This window comes from Ammodytes marinus, assembly GCF_949987685.1.
Source record: "Ammodytes marinus genome assembly, chromosome: 10".
Classification (NCBI taxonomy): domain Eukaryota; kingdom Metazoa; phylum Chordata; class Actinopteri; order Uranoscopiformes; family Ammodytidae; genus Ammodytes; species Ammodytes marinus.
Window position 1 is genome coordinate 14,174,436 of NC_137214.1, and position 22,711 is coordinate 14,197,146.

The 22,711-nt window shown below is 39.7% G+C and overlaps 2 protein-coding genes across 5 annotated transcripts; one reads left to right on the top strand and one right to left on the bottom strand.

Moving 5' to 3' along the window:
- Window positions 1-3,653: 3,653 nt before the first annotated feature.
- LOC307256763 (protein RD3) lies at window positions 3,654-5,189 on the top strand (the record flags this gene model as incomplete). Its single annotated transcript, XM_080035855.1, has 2 exons — window positions 3,654-3,961; window positions 4,832-5,189. The coding sequence occupies 2 exons, from the start codon at window positions 3,654-3,656 to the stop codon at window positions 5,187-5,189; spliced, it is 666 nt and encodes a 221-aa protein (XP_079891981.1).
- A 1,102-nt stretch (window positions 5,190-6,291) lies between these two features.
- Window positions 6,292-13,257, bottom strand: stx5a (syntaxin 5A). 4 transcript variants are annotated; one of them, XM_080035975.1, is made up of 11 exons: window positions 13,047-13,257; window positions 12,157-12,227; window positions 11,669-11,724; window positions 11,483-11,553; window positions 11,248-11,364; window positions 10,539-10,595; window positions 10,364-10,445; window positions 9,225-9,311; window positions 8,984-9,087; window positions 8,237-8,358; window positions 6,292-7,668 (listed from the first exon to the last, which is right to left on the bottom strand). In XM_080035975.1, exons 1-11 carry the CDS (start codon window positions 13,107-13,109, stop codon window positions 7,509-7,511), a joined length of 990 nt encoding a protein of 329 aa, XP_079892101.1. In that variant the 5' UTR covers window positions 13,110-13,257; the 3' UTR covers window positions 6,292-7,508. The 4 variants fall into 4 exon arrangements, with proteins under 4 accessions (XP_079892101.1, XP_079892100.1, XP_079892103.1 ...); XM_080035974.1 differs by having other exon boundaries at window positions 12,157-12,230; XM_080035977.1 differs by lacking the exon at window positions 9,225-9,311.
- Between the last annotated feature and the right edge of the window lie 9,454 nt (window positions 13,258-22,711).

The following is a 22,711-nucleotide window of genomic DNA, read 5'->3' on the forward strand; positions in this document are numbered from 1 at the left end:
GTTAACTGACCGTTTCCATAAGTGAGACAATACACCGCGCGTCTCGTTCAGATGACAAGCCAACAGAAACAAGGGTCCTTTTGGCACGCACGAGGCGGAGCTGTGGTTAGTGACGTAGCAGCGGACTGTTTTGGGAAAAGTCCTCGCGGCAACGTGAACCTCTGATGACCTCTAGCGTCAATACCCCGCTACAAAAAAAAGTCTATTTTCATCTTCAGCGAAGCATGCAAGCAGTGCTGGCACTTTTAATATAAACATATCTATAATGTTAATTCGACAGAAAGGCTACTAGAACTAGGCTAACAGAAAATAGTGTCTTGCCTGTAGGCTACGCCATATTGTCTGAAGACTCAAAATGCAAATGCAGCCTTCTTGTGTCAAACCCACATATATAGGCCTACTGTATATAGGCCTAGAACTTGTTCTATATGTCTATGGTCAAACCAGCCAGGTGTAGCCTAATTGGCGCAATGTAGGCCTAATTGCCATATGTCTGGAAATTTGCCAGGGATCAACACAGAATCTGGTGGGCCTATAGTTGACTACATCATCTTGAACATGTAGTCAAGATCCCCCCTCAAACTAACATACTTCAAATCAAACTTATTTCAGTTCAATTCTGATAATTTGAGTATCCTCATTTTAATTTTAGGCACTTCACCTAGGCTACTTATGCACTGACATAAGAGCCATGGCAGGTCTATTTCTTTAGCCTAGGCCTACAGATAATTAATGGAAATTAATGCTGCTACTTGCATACACATAGCCTACCATGCATGCAAGCATTCAAGAGTTTCATTCTGTGGAGTTTAGAAGGAGTATAATAGTATCTATGTATTATATCTTGTATTGTGTGAGCTTTCCCCATTTGCCTAGTGGTCACACTTGATTTCTCCACTGATGTCTCTCTGCCAAATCAATCTCATAATATTAGAATCATTTCACATAGAAGCATTAGCAGTCTTGTACAATTTGGAGGCTTTACATTTTTCTAGTGGTAGTTTCATATAATTCATGACATTATTATCAGCAACGCTGATACTTAGAACTTATACAGCTCCGTATCTGCAAGTATTTCCAAAAGTGATCCTTTCCCACCAGATTAAATCGCTCTAAAAGTTAATTATATGATAACAACACCCCGTCCTCAAATAAATCGGCAATAGTACATACACCTCTGGAGTGCCACTGTTTCCAGTACACAGATGTTTTTCCAATGCGGACATCAGAGTTATGTCATAATGATGAATATTTTTGTACAGTATATTTAAGTTTAAACATTTTATGGGCTTTAATCCAAACATCCTTTGAATGTAAAAGTACGGGATTTTTGTGATATTGGATCTTTTTTGAGATAAAAACCTCAATAGGATTGAAGGGTGAGCATATCTCCCTTTTAATATCCATCCAGGCTGCATTATTTTCTGTAACATGCCAATATCTTGCAATTTTAGTCATTTCAAAAGATAAATGATACAATCTCGGGTCAGGAAGACCCAACCCTCCATTTTCTTTATGTGCACATCATTTTCTCAATTTAATTTGTGGCTTTTTCCCTTCCCTTTCCCTTTACTTTATCTAGTTGCCTAAACAAAGTAGATGGAATTATAATTGGGAGCATCATAGCGACATAATTAAACTGCAGGGCATCCAGCTTTTTTATAATACTGACTTTTCCCCATATTGTGCGTCTGATCTTCTCCCACTTGTCCTGAGACAGTTTAATGCCAAGGTTGGACCTTGAACCTTGAACCCATCTAAAGTTGAACTTCTCTACCATGAATGGGATGCAGGACATGGAGAGGGAAATCGCTTCCGATTTAGACCAGTCCACTAGCAGTAACTGGGGTGTTTGGGGTGAATAATAGGTAATACCCATTGCAAGCGTGTGGCTAAGATTTTGGTCAGGATTTTACAGTCAAGATTAAACAAGCTAATTGGTCTGAAGTTAGATGCATCTGCTACATCTTTGCCTGCTTTAGGGATCAGTGAAATTACAGCTTCATTGAAAGTTGGAGCTACCAATCCCTTGTCGAACATCTCAGAGTATACCCTTTTTAATACTGGTACAATAATGTCTATGTAAGCTTTATAATATTATTTTGGGAGTTCGTCAAAACCAGGCAACTTCCCATTTTTCATTGCTGAAATTGCCTTCCTTATTTCAGCTTCTGTTATGGGGGACTCATAATTAATATGAAATACCCTATTTATATCTTTGGTTGAAAAAAATTGTTTATCCCCCTGTTTAATAACTGGTATAGTATTGGCAAAGGTTTTCTCCTTTAACTGTCTGGCCAGGAGTTTAACATTTTTTTCTCCCCCTTCATAAAAGCTTGTTAGGCAGGTAGAGGTAGGCAGTGGATTTGAATGTAATCTGGGATTTAGTGGCTCACTGCTGAGTGGTGCGGAAAACCTGCAGTTACCTACCATAAGCCGCCGGCAAATGGGACTTAGTTTATATGGTGGGAGAGGCCGATTATATGGCCAGTTATGTAATCTTTATGTAAGTCTTGGCCATAACAGTCTGGTAATTATAGATGTGCCTGATGGATTATTGTCTATGAACTTGAAGACCATTTTCAAATGAGCACTGTGTTATGTTCAAGGGCTGTGCTTAACAGTTTGAAACCAGAAAGTATGCCGGTTAAAGTTTCCTGACCCCAGGAACATGTCAGGCAATGTGGAAGTGATTTAAATTGCCTTTGAGAAAGAAAGCATCCAGCCTGCTTTTGCCAGTGAGTTGAATTATACTTTAAAACTTCAACTGCTGCATTGACAGAAAATACAATAAGGCATTCAAAAATAAAAGCGATTAAATTAAATGGAAAATAGCCTTAGCCATCAACCCCAGGCCATTATGTTCTCAGACACACACTCCTCTTCCAGGTGTATGCTCATGTGAGATAAGGTCACCTCGTCACTTTATTAATACAGGATTAGATATTTATTCTCAATCCCACACACACACACATGCACACACACATACTTCACAGGCTCCTCAGATAAGTACACAGCCTTTCTGTCAAGAACTGTCAAAGGTAGAGGGAAACTCAGGTAGTTGTGTGTTGGAGGAATTTCATCCTCTTCCTTTTTCTTTTTTTTTATGCCACAAGCCTGTGGAGGCCTGCTGGTCATCTGGCTGCTTCCCCAGACAACAGGTGGATTTTTGTCTGACAAGGAGGACACACTGCAGCTTTGTAAACCCAGTTTTATAAGGTAAGACAGTAACAAACATTCATTTTTTAGCATTTAGAGCATAAGAATAACAAGTGACATTGGTCTTTCTAAAACAACTTGGCTTGTATTGCTATGCAATCTGAGTTGTTTTCCCCTCATGTCTGCATTATTATACCTATTGTGAGCTATGTTTTACTCGGACAGACTTTTTACTGATAAGACAGGAAGATTATAAAGTATTGCATAAGTTTCTGTTTATGTGAGTATTGAATTTTAATTATTTACAATAGATTAAGTTCCTACATCTGATATAATTTACATCCAAAATGTAAAAGAAGTCTTCCCCAGACTGACTGCTGAAGGGTTTTAATATTAATGTCCAAATATTTCTATGACCCTTTGCTTTGTCGAAATTCACCAGTATTATGCATTATTGTAAATATAATTATTTTTCTCCACAAATTCTTTCCCAGATGTTTCCTTGGTCTGCAGTTCTATCCCTTGAGCTCAAAGTGCCCGGCCAGCGCAACACCAAGGAGTTGGTAACCAATACTCTGATGTTGGAGTTGGGGGCCATTGTGAAGCGCACCGAACGCATTCATTTGGAGCGAGCCACAGAGGGCCGGCGCCGTCGTTTCAGCTCTTCCTCCACAGCTGACTACAGCTGGCTGGCACACGCCCCGACCCCACACCCCTACGAGCTGACACCCAATGACCTGCTGGAGCTGCAGGACCTCTGCGCCAAGATCCCTGCAGCACAGTGTGGTCCTGTGATAGTAAGGTGAGAAACACAGCGAGAAAGACAGGGAGTATACTGGAAATAAAAAAGAGAGCTATAAATGTCACTGAAATTGAAACTGAGGGGGTGTGAGCCGCACTGAGACAGAGAGTGAAATGTGGAGCCAGAGACATACAGAAAGATGAAGAGGAATAAGGGCTGCAGACAGTGCAGAGCCATGGAGTCCGTGACCAAATCAGAGACTAAACACTAGAGACAGGTGGCAATAGAGAAAGACAGTAAGGGAGAAAAGGCTTGAAATACAAGCAATGGTTTAGGATGTGAAGAAGAAACAGCAGAAGACAGAGTTGCAGGACTTTAGTTATCTGATACTCCCCAGACTATACATGCATGTCATCGTTAAAGTTAGATGCCATTTATAACCTAACCACAGATCCTAAACAGTACTCAAACTCCTGTTAAAACTAATTTTGCAAACTGAAAGTATAACTTGATCAACAGAACATTTTAATAATTTACAGTTTTTTTTTAAATTCACAAAAAATAAAGAGAAAAAAAGGTATTGATCATGACTCTTTGCTGGTTTCAATTCTGAGTCCAAATATTATTGGCAGAATAATTGCAGTCTTACAAGTCAGGGGTAATCGCTGCAGGACCCTGAGTTATGGTTGACTTCTTGCAAACATGTTTTCAATTTCATTTTCTCTTATTCATTGAGTGTAGATTCTTGACCTCTAAAGAATGCCCTCCACCTGTATGGTTATAGCTGTCTTTCTCTGCCTTCTTCTTAACACGTCTCACCCATAGACTGTATGGTCTGATCTGGGTGTCTTCTTCATGTTGTCTTAACTGTAAAGTTGTGTGTGCTCTTTAAGAACAGGCTGTTCTTGACAAACTAGTGATTCCTTCCAGGTTCAGGAAGCTTGTCTCACAGATGGAGCCAGAGGTTTACGAGGTTCCCCTGCTGTTTCGCTCAGTGCTCCGCGACTGTGTGGAGGAGATGAGCGGACACGAGGACGGGGAGACGCAGGACACCGTCTTAGAGAAACAGCAACGCAGCAAGAGCCTCTCTTTCGTTACTTTCCGTTCCAAGTTGCGCACGGGTCAGTTCTTCAGTAACGTGATAAGCTCCAGAGGCAATCTGCAGCAGGAGGTAGATTGGTCCGACGAGGAGGACGAAGAAGCAGAGGAAGATACCTTCAAGTCCAGGGCGAGAAAGGGAAGGAGCAAGAGCATGCCAGAGATCAGCCCTATTGAGAAGAGTGCCTAGGGGTGAGAGAAAGGAGGGAGGGATTCAGGGGAATGCAGAGAAGATGGTGGGAGGAGAAGAATATGGGGAGTTAAGGCAGGGAACAATAAGGAAAGGGATGGAAAGTGAGCACAAAATAAAGATGGCAGAACACTGTACATATGGAGAGGAGAGAACACAAATAAAAGGGATGATGAGGAAGGCGGGAAGAGTATAGCATTCAATGAAAAAGGGGGCACAGAATAGATTTTAATAAAGTTATAAAATAATGTTATTAAAATCATTTGGCCTCTTAAGGGGAGGGGTCATCTTCAGGGAAACCTGGACAATTGCAAATAAACTTGTCCATCCCAAAACATGGAACAAAGGTGTTTAAACAGAACAGTCTACAGGCATGCTTTGAGGTGAATGCTCACAAGAAAAATCCTCACCCTAATCCGCTAATGTTTGCAAGGCAAAATGTTTACAATTTTTTTTATCATAAACCAAAGTATTGGACAATTTTTAACTTGATGATGGCCCTAGGTTAAAAAAAATATTATCACCTCAAATTCACTACAAAATATCCGCAGCGCAACATGAATATGTGCACCAAAATTCATGGGATTACTTAAGTCTTATGTTATCTTTTATTTTACTTTATTGCGAATATAACGTGTATTTGGTTAAATGAATATAGGCCTACAATGTTGCCTACACTTATATGGTTAAAAAAATATATTTTTCACATAGTTTTTTGTTTGTGTTACATTTAAGACGTCAATGTAAATAAGAATTTGTTCTTGATGAAACGCCTGTATAAAACTACTAAATGTGACTCTTTTGCTTTGGGCCCATTTACATCTGTAAAGTGTATATTTGAGTGTAGTAGCTTAGAAACCTTTTACGAATGGATGAAATAAACATGGACATTTATGACTTGTGCTAAAAATATTATATAATATGTTAGTTTGTCTGTACGGTGATAAATGATTACAGAACCGCTTTGTGGTGTAAATGTGTTGAATATATAACAGAGCTGCACCTGCATAGCTCTTTTAGCACGTTGACTAGCCCTGGCCTTATTAGCATGGCTAATCATATCACTGCCAACTAATCCTCTTATCCCAGAAAATCTCCGCCATGAATGCACCCCATTATCGTTTTATTACTATGCACTTTCTTATCAATAATACATCATTATCAATATCTGCATTTTATACATGTAAGTCAAGGCATTTGGCTAAGAAAAAAAAACAGACATGGAAAAAGTAGGAAGAAGGTTTTCTTTCTTCTCAAAAAGCTGTGGTCATTTAAATAACATTGGTTAGATAAAGAAGGGAAGCAACTACAACAGTGACACCAACCAGACACTTCGGGGGAATCTAGCTGGTTGAGTCAATCACTCACTTCATTAGTACAACCAGCGGAACCCCTTCATAAGTATTGATTTAAAAGCAGGATCCTGTTCAGATAATTGACTCGTATGCTAAAGTCTGTCTCTCTTCAGCACTGAATGTGCATGTTTACACTTTTTCAAACATCTGACCCGCCTAATAGCTGGCAACCAAACGGTTTCATATAAACAGCATTGTTGCGTAACTCAACAATTCTTAGAGCTTCTGTCTGAATTATTCCAGTAAAGCTCCCTTCAGCTCTGTCTTGGTGTATTCACATTGTGACACAGGTCTATAAAAAGGTACCCATTTGGCAAATAAACTTTGAAAGCAAGACAGAATATAACTGAATAAAAAAATATTTTACATCATTAATAAATGATGATGAATGGAGAATTGTTGATAATCAAATGATAAAGCCATGCTCTTCAATTAAAAGTAAGTAAACTAAGAAGCAAAATGATCTGAGGATAAATTCCAGTTTGAATGTTTGGATTAGAAATAATAATGATAATAATAACAGTATTAAAGATGTGGTAAACGGGTGTGGACAAGAAAAAATACATCTAAATTAAAAAGACAGTTTGCAGAATCAAACCATTAAATTATACCCATTTTGATTACATTTTTATGAATAAATTGGTCAAAGTACAATACAGAGCAGATTCTTTGTTCTCTCTCTGTACAAAGTGGGGCCTTTAGATAATTTATTCTTTCATCTGGACAGAGTCCGACATCTTCATTTTTCACTGAATTGTCGAATTAGGATCAGAGTCTGTGGCTTGGGAACAACCGAAAAAAGTCTGTTAGTCGAAAAGGCTCCCAAGCGTCCATCAAACTGTCACTCCGATAGAAGTCTGTCACATGTGTTGTCTGGACGCGGGGTCTCAGTATAGCTTTAGTTTTACTTCCCCTCGTTCAGTGTCCCCCCTCCCCCCCTTCCTCTCAGACGCTTCTCTTTTCTTCAAGCGAAGAAGACAACAAAGATGATGAAGAAGACGACAAGGACCAGAAAGATCTTGATCATCAGCCAGCGGTTGGAGGAGACCGACTGGAAGTATTTGAGGATCTCTGTGTGGGCGCCCTCCACGTTCAGCTGTGTGTCCTCCACGTTAGCGTCGATCCTATGAGGAAAAGCACAGCAGAAAAGTCAGTGAGACAGGACTTTTTAAACAAAAACAAATGATCATAATCCATTGCATTTCATGTCAGTCAGTCCAGGGTCAACTGGTAAGTACTATGTGTGGTTCCACATTTAAGACTATAAAGTGAAACATTTCCTTGAGTCTAGCAAACTCACTGTGATGACCGGACTTGGGCAAGTGACTACTTTTCCCAAGAAATCTTTTCAGTATATAAACTTACAACCCCTTTTGTTTTAACATTTAAGTTTGTGTACATATTAAACGGTGGATAATGCCTGAATTAGTGAGCTTCGGAGGTGCTCGTTGAGAGATGTATTAGCCTCGGAAAGAGCCAGGTGAACTGTTTCCAGTCTTTGTGCTAAACAAAGCTAAACTAAGCTGGCTCAAACTTCGTATTTACCATAGAGACACAAGCGTGGTCTCAATCAGTCCAAACCCTTATTTCCAAAAACATCAAACTATTCCCCACAAACATACTAGTCATTTCCTTCATCTCTGTGAGAGCGCACTTTTCTCGACCCAGGCTCAATTTTGAGTTCCGTCTTACCTCTGGATGGTCTCCTCTTGCTCCTTGACCATGTGTGCCAGCTGCTGGAATATAGAGCCCAGCTCCACGATGGTGCTCTCAATGTTCTGCATTGTGTCTGCGCGGCTCTGGATGTATGAGTCCTGTGATCATTTAACAAAGGCCCACTTTAGAGCACATACATGCAGAATTTAATACCGACTAGTCCAATTTTTCACTAAAAGCTCTTAAGGTGCGAACACACCAACCGCGTTGGGTGCGATGGCCATCGCGCCCAATGCACCTGATCTGGCGCTTGGTCATTTTGTGTCAAAATTGTTCAACGCACCTACTAGTCTGAGCGGCTTCATATCACCAGCTAGCCGCAAATACATTTCCTCCCCGGTGTTTCTCAGCCTCTGTGTTGTCCTCCCACAGTGCCGATGTCCGTGACGTCGGGTCATTCTCCAAGGCTGATTGGCTAACGCGGCTAAACGTCACGCGTTGGAGCAGAAAAAGTTAAATTTTTTGAACTCCGCGCGTTGGTGCGATGACGCTTTGGTAACGCGGCTACCGTGCCCAACGCACCGCTTTACCGCGCCTAACGCATCATCGCGCCTAAACCAATGGTTCCCTATGCAAAAATAATGCGTTTGGTGTGTTCGCACCTTTAGTCCTTATTTCTACACTGTACATCAAGTGACTTTTAAAATCAACAAGTAATATATCCAAATGTTTTGCATCCCTCTTCATCAGCCTGACATTGAAAAATATACATCAGCGGTGTACCTGCTCATCAATAAGCTGGAGTTGCAAGGGATTGGTCTGAGAGTCCATGTCGATGGCTACATCCCCCATACTCTTGGACTCATCCTGCATGAGGACTGAGCTCTCTGAAGGGAGACAACAAGCAAACACACGCACACAGAAGCACATGTTCAACAAGTTCAGATAGAAGTCAGAAAGAAGAGCGGGCACATAGAGTGGCTAGTTATACCCGCTGGGAGAGTCAAACGTTCCAGGGAAATACCTTTTAAATATGAGGTTGTATTGCCCTGGGAGTCATAGCGCGGCTCGCGAGCTGCATGCGGCTCCTGGGCCCCTTTTTTGCGGCTCCCTAAAATGTTTTTTAATTTTTGCATTATAGAAGACCAAATACAGTAGTGATCATTCACAAGGATTTTGAGCAGTTCCCTATTACAACAGCTGTTACACCACCAGTCAAAAAGGTTTCTGTACATCCAATTTAATTTGCGGCTAAATTTCAACCAATTTGCTCATTGTAAATAACCTAAAACTAGAACCATAAATATAATACTAGAAAAATAATAACTATTTTTTTGTTGATTTCACTAGTTTTCCAAAAATGTAAAGCATTCTGATTGTATATTTTTTTACTTACTTACTAAAAGGTTAGAGTGATAATATTTCAATCAAATGTAGTTATTTCAAATAATATAAAATATAACAACATTTCTTTACGCACATACCAATTTGTTACCTTTATTTTTAATTGTAGGATCAACAGTGAGCACAATGTTTGAAATATAAACCAAAAATATCAACATTTTTACTGGCAGTGCAAATGTCAGCAAAGGAAGCAATTAAGCTCCCTGTCCTAATTAGAGGGTCTCTTGTAAATGGCGTCTGTAGCAGTATTTGTTTAGCAAAATGTTGAGCTAAGCAGTAGCCTGACATGTCGAATGTTGCCTGAAAGCCAAAACAAAGAAACAATAAAGGTGTGTTCACTCTATAACACTTCTTCAACGTCCATGTTAGATACACAGAGAGTTCACAATGGATTCCTCAAGTTTGGGAACAAACATGGATGACGCAGGATATCTGATAACTGTCAGTATGAAATGAAGTAGGAATTTTACAGTAACCTTTTTTCCCTGCCCCAAGGGATTATTTTGAGGTTTCTATTTGAATGCGGTGCTGCTGCTTCTTGATACGGACAAAGTTTAAACCGAGCGAAGTGTATCATCAGCATAAAAAATGTGGCTAAAACAAAACTTTTCCTGCAAACAATATCAGTGCAGAGTGAACATGCCCTTATGAATCTACAACAGCATGCTTTGTTTAGCTGCCCGTGCCATTGCTTTAACGCTTGACCCTTGTGGAAGTCCTAGTGAGTGACTACAAGCGTGAAGCTGTGGATAGACTTACTGAAGTTGTTGGCCATCAGAGGAGAAGACGAGACAGGAGGCTGGGAGAACTGCTCTCTCCTGCTGCGCTGCTGCTTCAAGTTCTGCAGGAGAAAGGGGACAAATGATGAAACCTGGGCCCTGTTGTTTGTGTATGTTCTGCCTTTGAATGATGAAGTACTCCAAACGCTTCTCACCTCTGTTCTGACCTCTAGGACCGATTTGAAGTCATTGGACATTGAAGCCAATTTGGACTGTGGATAACAGCAGATACAGCAATGTTAAACAGAGTGCATAATAATTTGTTTTACAGGCCACCAATGTGTCAACAACAATACAACTAATTCCATGAAAGTAGTTGTTCATAAAATTACAATAAAATTATTATTATAAAATAAGATAACGAGGATTTAAAGGCCAACTTCACCGGTTTGAATATGAAGGTGTATTGAATACTGAGATCCTATGTAGTATAAATGTGCGAAAAAAATTGAAATCGGTTCATCCTAGCCTGAGAAAAGGCAGAAAGAGTGTTTTTTTTAACCCTATATTTCTCTTTCTCGTGACATCACAGAAAGAGAAATATAGGGTTAAAAAAAAACGTACTTTGTAAATATTACTGTGATGTCTTTTACTGTGACATCACAGTAATATTTATAAAGTACGTTTTTTTTAACCCTATATTTCTCTTTCTGTGATGTCACAAGAAAGAGAAATACAGGGTTAAAAAAACACTCTTTCTGCCTTTTCTCAGGCTAGGATGACCCGATTTCAATTTTTTTCGCACATTTATACTACATAGGATCTCAGAATTCAATATACCTTCATATTCAAACCGGTGAAGTAGGCCTTTAAATATTAAAATGCAGACAATCTTTTGAATGAATAAGACGTTACTGAATATACCTGTAATGACACCACTATAGTATTAGAGTGGGTTTGGATATGTCGTCCACCAGGAGCACTGCGGGACCTCACCAGGTCCTGCAGCTGTGCTATCTGTTTGTTTAGACTGTTGATGTCCTAAAAACATAAAATGTACTTTTAGAATTTGCTTTATATTATCAATGTCATAGATAGCGGCTTAGTACAGTTTGTTTTCAAAACCACAATTTAATGGGATGTCACTAACGGGACTCACTTGTTTAATGATGTACGTTAGCTCCTCGATCTCCACCGCCTTGTCGTCAAATAGGGATTTTCTTTTTGCCACTAAAACATCAGAATGACAGAATACAATCAGCACATTGTACATTATGACACACAAACACAAGAGTTTTTAAGAACATTTAACAGGATGCTAAAATGACATTAAATGAACACTTACAAATGGTGAGCTTTTCCAGTTTGGCAAATGTATTGCTCAAGTCTTTTCCAATTCTCCTACAAGGAAACAAAATACACAAAATTGTAGCTTCTTTGTCATGTTACTGAAGGAGGAGACGAACATTTTGGCAAATAATGGAGTTGTTTGGATTCTTACCAGGAGTTAGATTATATCAGTTTTTATCTCTTTGTCTCCCTGCTTGTCTTTCTGCTATGTTGGGCCAAATAAGGCCCTAGACCAATGTCTAAAATAAAAATTCTAAATTGTTCTATTAGCTCATGGTAGGAAAATTAATCTAACTTTCTATTAAATGTTGTTATACAAGTGCAATAAGGATGTATTTCACATGACAGAAGGATGGCCAGGATAGTGTGTAAAAACAAATAATGCAACACCCAAAATCAAATCAACATAAAATAAAAAGTACGTTCAGCAAATATACATGGGCTGTTGATAAAAATCATAAAAACAGACTATGAGGAACTTACTTTGCCATAACTGTAAAGTCACTGCGCTGCCTGAGGGCGCTGAGAGCGGGTTTACTGGGCTGGACTCCATTCTGCTAGGGGAGGTGGAGAGAGAAGAGTACGAGATGGAGACATGAATGTAAAAGGAGAGGCTGAGGGCTAGTTGTAAATAAATACTATGGTAGTAATTCAATTTAGTAAAGCAAAAATGTTATGCCATCACTTTGAACATGTGATTATTGTCAAATGTGATACTGCATTATTGAGGCTGACAGTATAAGCGATATAATGAAAACAGTAAATGAGAAAATGCCATTTGAATAAAAAAACAAGCATTTCTTAATAAGATCCCTTACATTTTTCTTTAAAAAAAACTGAACACAATATGTACAGATGGAAATCCAAAGCTACCTGGTAGACAAATTATGCAACCAAGAAAGTGTTACTAAATTACCTCATACTGTAAGTGCAATTTCTTTATTGCAATTGATTGATCTACATCAGCTGATATCAATGTTTCTGTTATAACCATTAGGCAAATATACAGCATTAGCAAAGCTGATTGACGGAAATCACATTGTGTCCCCAGTTGGATCTTGACAGAAAAACAGATGCCAAAACACAGTTGAAGAAAAACACCAAAGAAGACACCAATGTATGCTTAAATTGACGTTTTAAATACATATATAAATGTGATCAGACTATTGAAACCAAAACTAGACGAAGGGAGAGGAATAAAAAATAAAATAAAAAAAGAGTAAAAGTAGCCCAACCAGAATTCCTCTGCATTACAGTGAAAACTCATTCGTGGATTTGAATGTAAATTATATAAAGGTGGGGCTGGTTTTACATAAAGCACTCCCGTTGTGATGATTGTGTTGTGGACAGGTGTCATGTATGTGCCAATTTACCGGTCTGCCCTGGAGAGATTTACAGGCCGACTGGAACTCGAGGGTCCGGTCACGGCACGTCATCTTACCGCCGTTCAAGGTTCACCAGCCCGCTGTAGACTAGAAAACACCGGGGACTGTTCTGTGTTAGGGGTAAATACGAAGTCCTCCCGGTGTGCGGACCAACTCACATCCAAGGTGGGCTATCCTTCATGGGCGTGTGTACGCACAATGGCACATGCCTTTGGATAACAGAAAACATATGTTTAAAAATAGTGCGTAATCTCGAAGGACTGGAAACTTGGACTAAACAGATGTACAGCACTTGTTTTTAGCCAAGTGGTTTAGGAAATGTTAAGTAAGGTGGGACCGTTAGCTAACAACACGGCTCACTGACACCAAACAACACGATTACGACACTATAAAACTCAACATCAAGACAACTCACAAACAGTGCCAAATGGGAGCTAAATATACGCATCATTAGGTAACAATGGTTATCTCCAGTCTTGACAAGCTCTCCGTGTGTGAGTGCAGGCCGCCCATCACGACACAGCTGATCTCGGCCTGACCGGCTAACGGTAGCTAGCTTACGTGAAGCTAACTGGTCTCTTCTATCTTTTTTAATACGGTCTCTTCTTCAGTCCCACATCAAATTCGACCTGAACTAACCGTGTCAGTTTTAATTTGTTTAAAAAGACGAAAATCGATCAGTTGCGACTTACTTGACTCGACATTACATCATATTTCGAGAGCTCTCGATGTTTCTGGTGAAAACTAATCAACCCAGGAGTTAAAGTTCCAATCCGGGTCATTTCCGGCACTGACGTCACTGCCACGTCTACTTTACCGTGGCAGAAACGAAAGAATTAAACTGCTGACAAAATGTCTCACCACCAGAGGGCGCCACATCTCCTGTGTATAGCTTAATCTGACAACACAGGATAAATTCATAGTACATTTTACATGTTATGACATTGTGAGAAGGAGGGCAGTAAATAGCCAACACATTGCTTAGAGTAGGTAATGCATTTCAGTGTCAATCTTTTTTAATACAGCCTACTTCTGTTTTTACTATTTTATTTTATTTGAATTATGTTCAAGTTGTGATTATGGCCCTTACTTTTATAAAAAAATAATAGAAGCTATAGGACCCTAGTGACCTATAGCCTGGCACCGCCCACCTACGTACTTCCGCTCAATTTTCATTTCCCTTCAGTAGTCTTCTGTACAAATGAAATTAAGTATGGTCTGGTAGGAGCAGGCTACTAGTGGTGACCCTTATTCTTTTCCTCTCTGTGCATTGGGTATTCTATAGAGACACAGCATAAAATAGGCCACACCCATCATGGGGGAAACTGCTGCCGTTCCATTCACTTGCATTGCTTGAGATTGGAAAAGTATGTTAACCCAGGCTGTGTGCTAATTTAATTAAATGAAAGCTACTATGAGGGCAGTATAAACTGAAATCATTGTGGTCATAAAACTTGTCTTGCCAGTTTAGTGTGCTTTTTGTGGCAACATTTTTCAGAGTTAGTCCATAAAAGTTACAATTCACATAATTCAGTTGTCAGTGAACGGTAAATTGTCTCTTTTGGGGCTCCTTGTCCTGTGGGCAACTGGGGCCGTTGTCTGCTTTGTGTGGTTGTTGATCCAGCCTTGCCAATACTACGCAGAAGGTGCTCCCATGTTGGTATTAGCACAGGGCTGGTAACACTAATAGCTGTACATTGTATCTCTGTGTATGCAGTTTATTTCTTCAGCTTGAGACACTCATCTCTAGTCTTGAAAAACATCTCATGTCTTCTTAAATGGGAGGTGAAAGATCTTTGAGAGGATGTAAAATAAGGATCCACTTTTTTTGCCACATACCTGTATGTTAAAGCATGGTAGGGATTTAGTTTTCAGGATGTATCAATATATGTAAACACGTAGGCTCGTCGTCATATCAATTAATCAATCAAACTTTATAGTATAACAAATCATACATTGACATGCAGCTCCAAGTGCATATTTAAAAACATGGAAACACACACAAGATAAAAGCTGGGCCAAGTAGGTGTGTTTCATGTTTCTTTTAAAGGTGTTGGGCACAGTGTAAAGATTTTGTAGAAGAAGAAAAAAATTATCTTAAAAGTATACATCATCTAACAGGTGCCAGTGCAGGGATTTTTAAACATTGTAACACATGCAGATATATCACTGATTTAGTATGTACACAAAATTAAGGCTGCTGCTGTTTAAATTCAATCTCCCTTGCTTTAAAAAATAGACCAAATAATGCAAAAAAAATAAAAATTCATGTTGTGAAATGAGCGATGAAAGTCACGTTATGCATAATGAACTGGGTATGTGATTTCTGATTGGTCAAAATTAACATGAGCGGTACACTTTGACCAATCAGAGCGAGGCTTCGATTCTAAAAAAAAAAAGAAAAAAAAAATCTGATTCTCTGTTCTTATTGACTGTTGGGACTGTCCATTCACTTGGGCACCGACGTTGTTGGTGTAGAGCGTGTCAGGGAGGGACCATAGGGGAGGGACCAAAGAGAACAAGTGGAGCGGTTGAGGTATTTGGATTCAAATCTCTATCCCAACTGCTATTTTCTCCCCAAATTCTCCACCCCAGCTTTAAGGATAAAAACATACTTTTTACTCATTGAAAACGGTGCATGACACCTCAGTAGTACTGTTGATGTTTTAATCATAGCGATAATCTAAAAGATCATTGCTTTGCATTATTTTGGCCAATGAGAACTAACTTTACCCAGGTGATACATTCGAGCATCCTTCACTACAACCGAATGTCTAGCATGTTGTCACACAAACATCATACTGTATACTGATATTAAGCTTAAATTATTAACAGAGAAACATGGTGCTTGACGTAAAGCATTATAAAAGCAACATGTCCAAAAAAGATCAGTTGGTCTCATCTGAAGAAATGTTAAGTCAGAAGAAACAGGATTGGGCAGACAGACGGATGAAGAAACGTGATTGGCTGCTGCCTCAGGTGAATCGACCTGCAGGTATGGTGTGGACAGAGAGATAACATCCAGCCGACTCTCTGATCTCCACTCACTCCTACTGGTACCCGTATCCTGCTACCTGGCAGGATCCAGCATGCCCCGACCACAACTATGCCCTCACCCAACTACCCGCTAGACCCCCAACCACACACAACACACCCCTCCACCCTCAGCCTCTGCCGCACACACCACCCCTCATTGACGCCCTCATTCACCTTTTATGCCTCACTACAATCCACCAAACTTATCTCTTGTTTTGTTGAACAAAATTGCCCACATCAGGTCAGGAGAGAATGGTTTTGCCTTCAAAATCTCCCTTTTTCTTTTTGATTTTATCTATTTTCTTCTATGCATTTCATTCAAGTGTTAAAGTATGTCTCAAAATATTCTTTAATTGTTTATATTGTTGGCCATGCTCTAAAAATGAAAATGACTACTTTGGACCACACCGAAATATCTTAGCAATTATTGGACGGACTGACATGCAATTTGGTACACACATTCACATCCCCCTCAGGATAATTTGTAATGACTTTGATTATCCTCAGACTTCTCATCTAGTGCCATCCTCAGGTCAAAACATATATAACGACAAAATAACTGCAAAACCAACGATATCATTTTGTCATCATATTTTGTATTTAGTGCTGCTAATTACCTATTGTTTGCATTATGCAACTAAACTAAGATTGTGAACATTGTTAACATGATACCTGCTAAACATATGCATGTTAGCGTTGTCACTGTAAGCATAGCATTCAGCTCAGAGCACTGCATAGTAAAGCCGCACAGAGCAACATGGCTGTAGGCCTACTGTACATGACTTTTAGTCTTGTATTGTTAAATAATAGTTTTAAATCGTCTAGGATTGTTTTTTATTGTATAGGCCTAGTTTTTTCTTTTACCAACAAGGGAAATTAAATTTCCTCATCAAGGCCGTTATTTTCACACTAAATTGTAAACCTGTCGTAAAAACTGGTTCCCATGTCATAACAAGAACTGTAAATCTTTTATCAAGGTTGATGTGCTTCAGTGGACTGAGACAGACGAGGCCTGTGGATCCATGTTCCTGTCGGAGATAACGCTGTTGATTTGTCCTGTGAAATGTTTCAAAAAGTTCTTTGTGTTCACAAGAGACGTTTGAAAACTGACTTTCCTGTCAGTTTAACAGAAATCAGCAAACACGCATGACTCTTCTTTACACTGCACATAGGCCTACTGAACTCTCTTTTCTCTCAGTGTTTTATCTCTGTCTCTGTCTCTGTCTCTCTCTCTCTCTCACACACACACACACACACACACACACACACACACACACACACACACACACACACACACACACACACACACACACACACACACACACACAGGAGTGCTGATACCATCTAAAAAAACACACTTCCAGGCCAGATAGCGTCCAGTACCTGCTTCAACACAGCTGCTGCTACAAAAGCAGGGAGGAAACCGCGGCTGGGGATATTGAAAAAACACAAATCTCTACGCAGAGAAAGCAAGGTGGAAAAATACAGAAGTCCTGATACAAGTGCAAAGACTGAGAGAGACACAGGGAGATGGATGAAGTGATGTGTGCAGAGGGATGCTGGGATACAGACAGGGAGACACGTTTGAACTAAAACATAGGATGTTAAATTATTTCATGAGATGTTTTGGAACATAGAGATAGTCCGAAAGGCACATGAGACAGACACAATGTATCTGCCTGTCTATAACTATTAATAACCAGTGCAATGACGCATTTGGGGGGGGGGGGGGGTTGACGATTGCAGAGCTGTGGGAGAAAAGGGCATCATCTTTTCTGTATCATGATGCGCGACTAACTCAGTCTGTCCTCTCCTCTTTCTCTCTCTGTCTCCCTAATCTTGCAGCTATATTTAGTACTGGCATAATGCCCTACCAGACAAGATAAGTTGGCAGCAGCATTAGCTCCTCTTCTCTTTTCATGCTCTCCTCTCTTCTTCACACCCTGCAACAGACTAAATGGTGGCCAAATGAAACTGCTAATAATATATATATATATATATATATATATATATATATATATATATATATATATATATATATATATATATATATATATATATAATTAGGGAGCAAATGAGGACTGAACATTGTATTTTCCAGCAGCTAACGTCAGTGTCTTCATATTCATTATCATTGATGCCACAGGGCTATGACACAGTAGTGAGCAAACCCAGTGCAGACAGGTATGTAAACAGACAGTAACTTCTCTCCTAGCCTCTCTCCCACATGCTCCAAAAACCCACACAAACTACACTGTAACTTTTTTCCCCAAGTGACAATTTGGGTTAACTATTGTTTAATTGTATTTGCTAAAATTAGCACCATATCACACACTGGGCCAAGTAAAGCTGCAGCAGCAAGTGTTGACCTTACAAAGGGTCAGTCTAGGAATGGGTTATTTGTCTTTTTAAAGTAAAATATGAACAGTCAGATGTAAAAATGTTCATCTGTCGTAAAATAAATAAATCAACAGAATAAGATATAACAGGTAAAAGCGCCGCTACATTACTTACATAATGTACTTAAAGCTTTAAATGTAAAAATGTATTATATTGCAACTGAATGACCCCTGCAGCTTTAGTTTTTCACTTTTGGGAGTTTGTGGCTAGTGGTGTTGTTTTAACCATTGGTGTCCAGGTTGGATGACAATGGCTGTATCATGAACTCCAGGTTTTATGTAATGCTGTAACTTGACATCTATTGTTTTATGAGATTTAACATTTAAAAAAGTTAACCCTATATATATGTTCTCCACGTATCGTATGTTTAAGCATTGGTTTTGCTCCAAGAGATTAAAATTTGAAATTAGAATTTGAAAAGAAACAAGTAAAGATCTCTCAAGTGAATGAAAATAACAATATTTGCCCAAGAAGAAGCATAAAATGGACCAAGTGAATTAAGTGCAAGTGCGTCATAACTGTGCTTCAGTAAATGAACTCGTGTGGGGCTGCACACCTTTTACTCGACCAGCCTCTGACTCAGCAGCACAAGCGAGAGGAGGAGAGGGAACAATATTATGTCTCATAACACCACCTCACATTGCACGCACACTTTCTCTGTGCCCGGCGCTCCCAGGGTGTCACTGTAATCAAAAGCGTCTGTTTACCTTTCATTAGAGATTAAAACAAAGAGATGTGGGGTGGTGAGGTCAAAGCAGAGGGACATTGGATGGGGACAGCAGTGGATAAACAGTGACAGGAGAGAAAATAACAAAACAAAGGTTTATATGAAAAATAAGACATTTCCTTTAATAACATCTGTAATATCACGGTTGTATCCTGGTTTTAATTTTCCGATATATTTGACGGTGCAGTATTGCAACTTTTTATGTGGACATTGAATCGATTAATTAGCAAGTATACTGTATACTAATACAACAATAAACTGCATTGTTTTTCTACAAAGACATTATAATAGGGCACAAATGGTGTAGCAGCAAAAAAAGAGTGTCGTTTTTTTCTTTATACATAGGCTACAGTAGTACAATGCATTTCCAGAGAAGAGATTCATTGCAAAGTACAGCTACAAATGAAGATACAAATACATCTCTAACGTATGCACTATGTCATACACAAGGGCATGGCTGGATATTAGAGGTTATAAAATGTTATATAGTTTAGTAAGGGGTCTCTATAGGCTAAGACACTGGAGGCTAGAACAGACTGCAGATACAAAGCACACTGATGTTTGCTACTGATACAGGATCAGGACATTTGAATATTACATTTGTGTCCAAACTATTCATCTTAAAGAGTTGTGGTCACAGCAGGTACTAAAATGCTTTCTGATGGAATTCACTGTTGTTGCTTTTTACTTTTCAGCATTGATATTAAAAAACAAATAACAAAAACATTTGGTCACAATTAGCAGAGCAACTTGAGGCCTCTCAAAAAGTCAACCCATCAATACAACTCTTATGGCTGGAATGTCTTTGATACATGTCTGCAAGAGCGGAGTCCTTCAACTCTTTAACTTCTTTATTTTTTTCTCCAGTGGACTAATGTACAGTATGTGCTTTTCAATCTCAATACACAAGTGCAAACTGTTTTTAGGAAAACAGGCTCTCAGGTTTCTCAAAACATTATTTTGCTTTAATATTATTAAAAAATAAGAGCTGGAGCTAGGTGCCAGATTACATTTTGGCTGGGGGCAGTGACTTCCTGGAGTCTCAAAATAGTGGATGCAAATGTAAGAGCCAACAAATATTTCAGCACATAAACCCTAGTAAAACCCCCACTTGTCATTTTCACTGGTCTGTACTCAGAGGACCAGTTCACTTGTACTTGTATGCTTCCCTTCAGATCATCAAAACACACACAGAAAACTCCTATAAGTTCCTCTAAAATGAATCAGTGATACGCACTACCATTCTGCTGCCGCTCCACATCTCTACGCGGGAGACTTTGCTTATTGCTTAATGTAGGCTAAATAAAAAACATAATTAAAAGAGGTCTGAAATAAACAAAAAGTAACAACAAGGCTCTAATACTTGGTCATTAATATGCAGTGATATAGAGGTAGTGATTGAAGCATTGACTGACAGTAAATAACGATCAACTGGACAATGGGCAAAAAAATTATCTCATCTCAGGAGAGTATAAATACAGAGCTTATCACAGCAGCCCGAGAAACAAAGTAATTTTTCCCAAGGCAAACACACTTATAACACAGAGTCTGGACTGCACACTATAGGAAACCTATGAATTCCGGCGAGAGAATAGGGACAGCGACAGTTTGCCAAAGAGCCAAGAAGTCGCCGTTAAAATGTTCTCAGTAAAATTTTGCAGAGAACAAAGGGCTGAATGAACATCCAGCTCCATGACCCGCCATTATGTGTCCTCTGAGCCCGTCACATTGATTGACAAACCGCTCAAGACCTCATCCATTCTGAAACAGTCACAGTTCAAATGCCTGTGCCCGCCCGGCCGTCAAGCTGCCATGAACTGACATGGAGTTAAACCGTGAGATTCAGTCTGAATATAAACAAGTTATGTTCCAAATGAATAATACTCCTTCCATCCGGGCTCTAACTCGCAACAAAAACAGACATGTTTTCCTTTCTCTGCACTGGGGAACAGCTATTTGCTTGGTTTCTGTTTCTCGCAGGACAACACTGCCCCACTGATTGTTTGAATTACACATTATAATGTATATAGTCTCCCATTTGTGGCCAGTGTGAGCCGTCTCTGTTTAAATTCAATACGTTTGGGTATCGGTTTAGATGCTTAGTGTCTACATAGCTGGCCACCCAGCGTGAGGGATTAAAGATGAACACAAACAAAACAAAGACACATTTTTCAATATAGAATATCTTTTCAATCAACTTGACAGAATTATAATAAAATATAAAACAGAGGCATATAATACAATATTAAATGAAGGCTTTGCAGTAAATTGCAAATATAAACTACTGACATATTTGCACACTTGGCGTGGTACGAACAAAAGCTTATGGCTACCTGCACCCATTTCACATTGCCTGTGTGTGTGTGTGTGTGTGTGTGTGTGTGTGTGTGTGTGTGTGTGTGTGTGTGTGTGTGTGTGTGTGTGTGTGTGTGTGTGTGTGTGTGTGTGTGTGTGTGTGTGTGTGTGTGTAAATATGCATGTATGTGTACTTGCTATAGCAGAGAGTGACACCACCAAAGTGTATCTGCATTTGCAGTGTCGCCTGTGTTCCTGGTATTATGAGTGTGAATGTTTGTGTGGAAAGCAGTGGACAGCCGCCAGGCCTCATTATTGTCATTCTCCTCACTGCCTAAAAGAGAGGCAAAGAGAGGCAAAGCCGCTGCTTTCAGTCGAGGAGCTGAGGAAAGATGGTGACAAAAGGCCAAAATTAAACGAATGCCGGAAAGCGGCTTGGAGAGCCAGCCCCGTGTTCAGACACTTTGAATGGGAGAGAACGGCTGCAGGGATATCCCATCTGGGTCTTTCAGTTGGGGGACCACACAGATACACTCCCTACCAGCATTCAGCTCCACTATAGGTCCAAGCACACAGGGGTGCCAGTCCATGTGCATGTCGAATGTCCCTCTGGTGTGTCTGAGTCCGTATATAATCTGTTACCATTGTTTTGTTTTTTTAATCCTCCTCACAAAATTTGGCCTTGATTTCACCCTGGAATCCGTCTACATGTGCAGTTTGCCTGCGAACAACGAATCAGAGCTTCCCGTGATGGAAACCCGCAAAGAACAGATCCACTTCATGTCCATTGTTCTTGTATAGTAGGATCTTTATTGTTTCTGCTGTCCTCTTTATTTATAGGTTGAACTGCAAACCAAAATAACTTCTCGTATTCCGACCTTCAAACCGCGCAGAGCAGGTGCACGTTCAAACTGAGTGATTGTGTTCTCCGAAAAACAAAAATGTGTCCACATCTCAAATCGCCATTATGCTGCCATTTCAACCTTCCACTCGTGTGATGTATTTTGTGACTACATGTCTGAACACGCATGCACATGTGGACTGACGGAAGCTTACCACAGAAACAAGGAGGTGGCACTGGTAAGTTGTTTTTAGCTGCACACATGTAGATCTATATTCAGGCTATAATGCAGTACTTGTGGCTTAACTAGAATGCTACTACAGGGTCTGGTGTGTGTTTCTGCTAATATTTCCT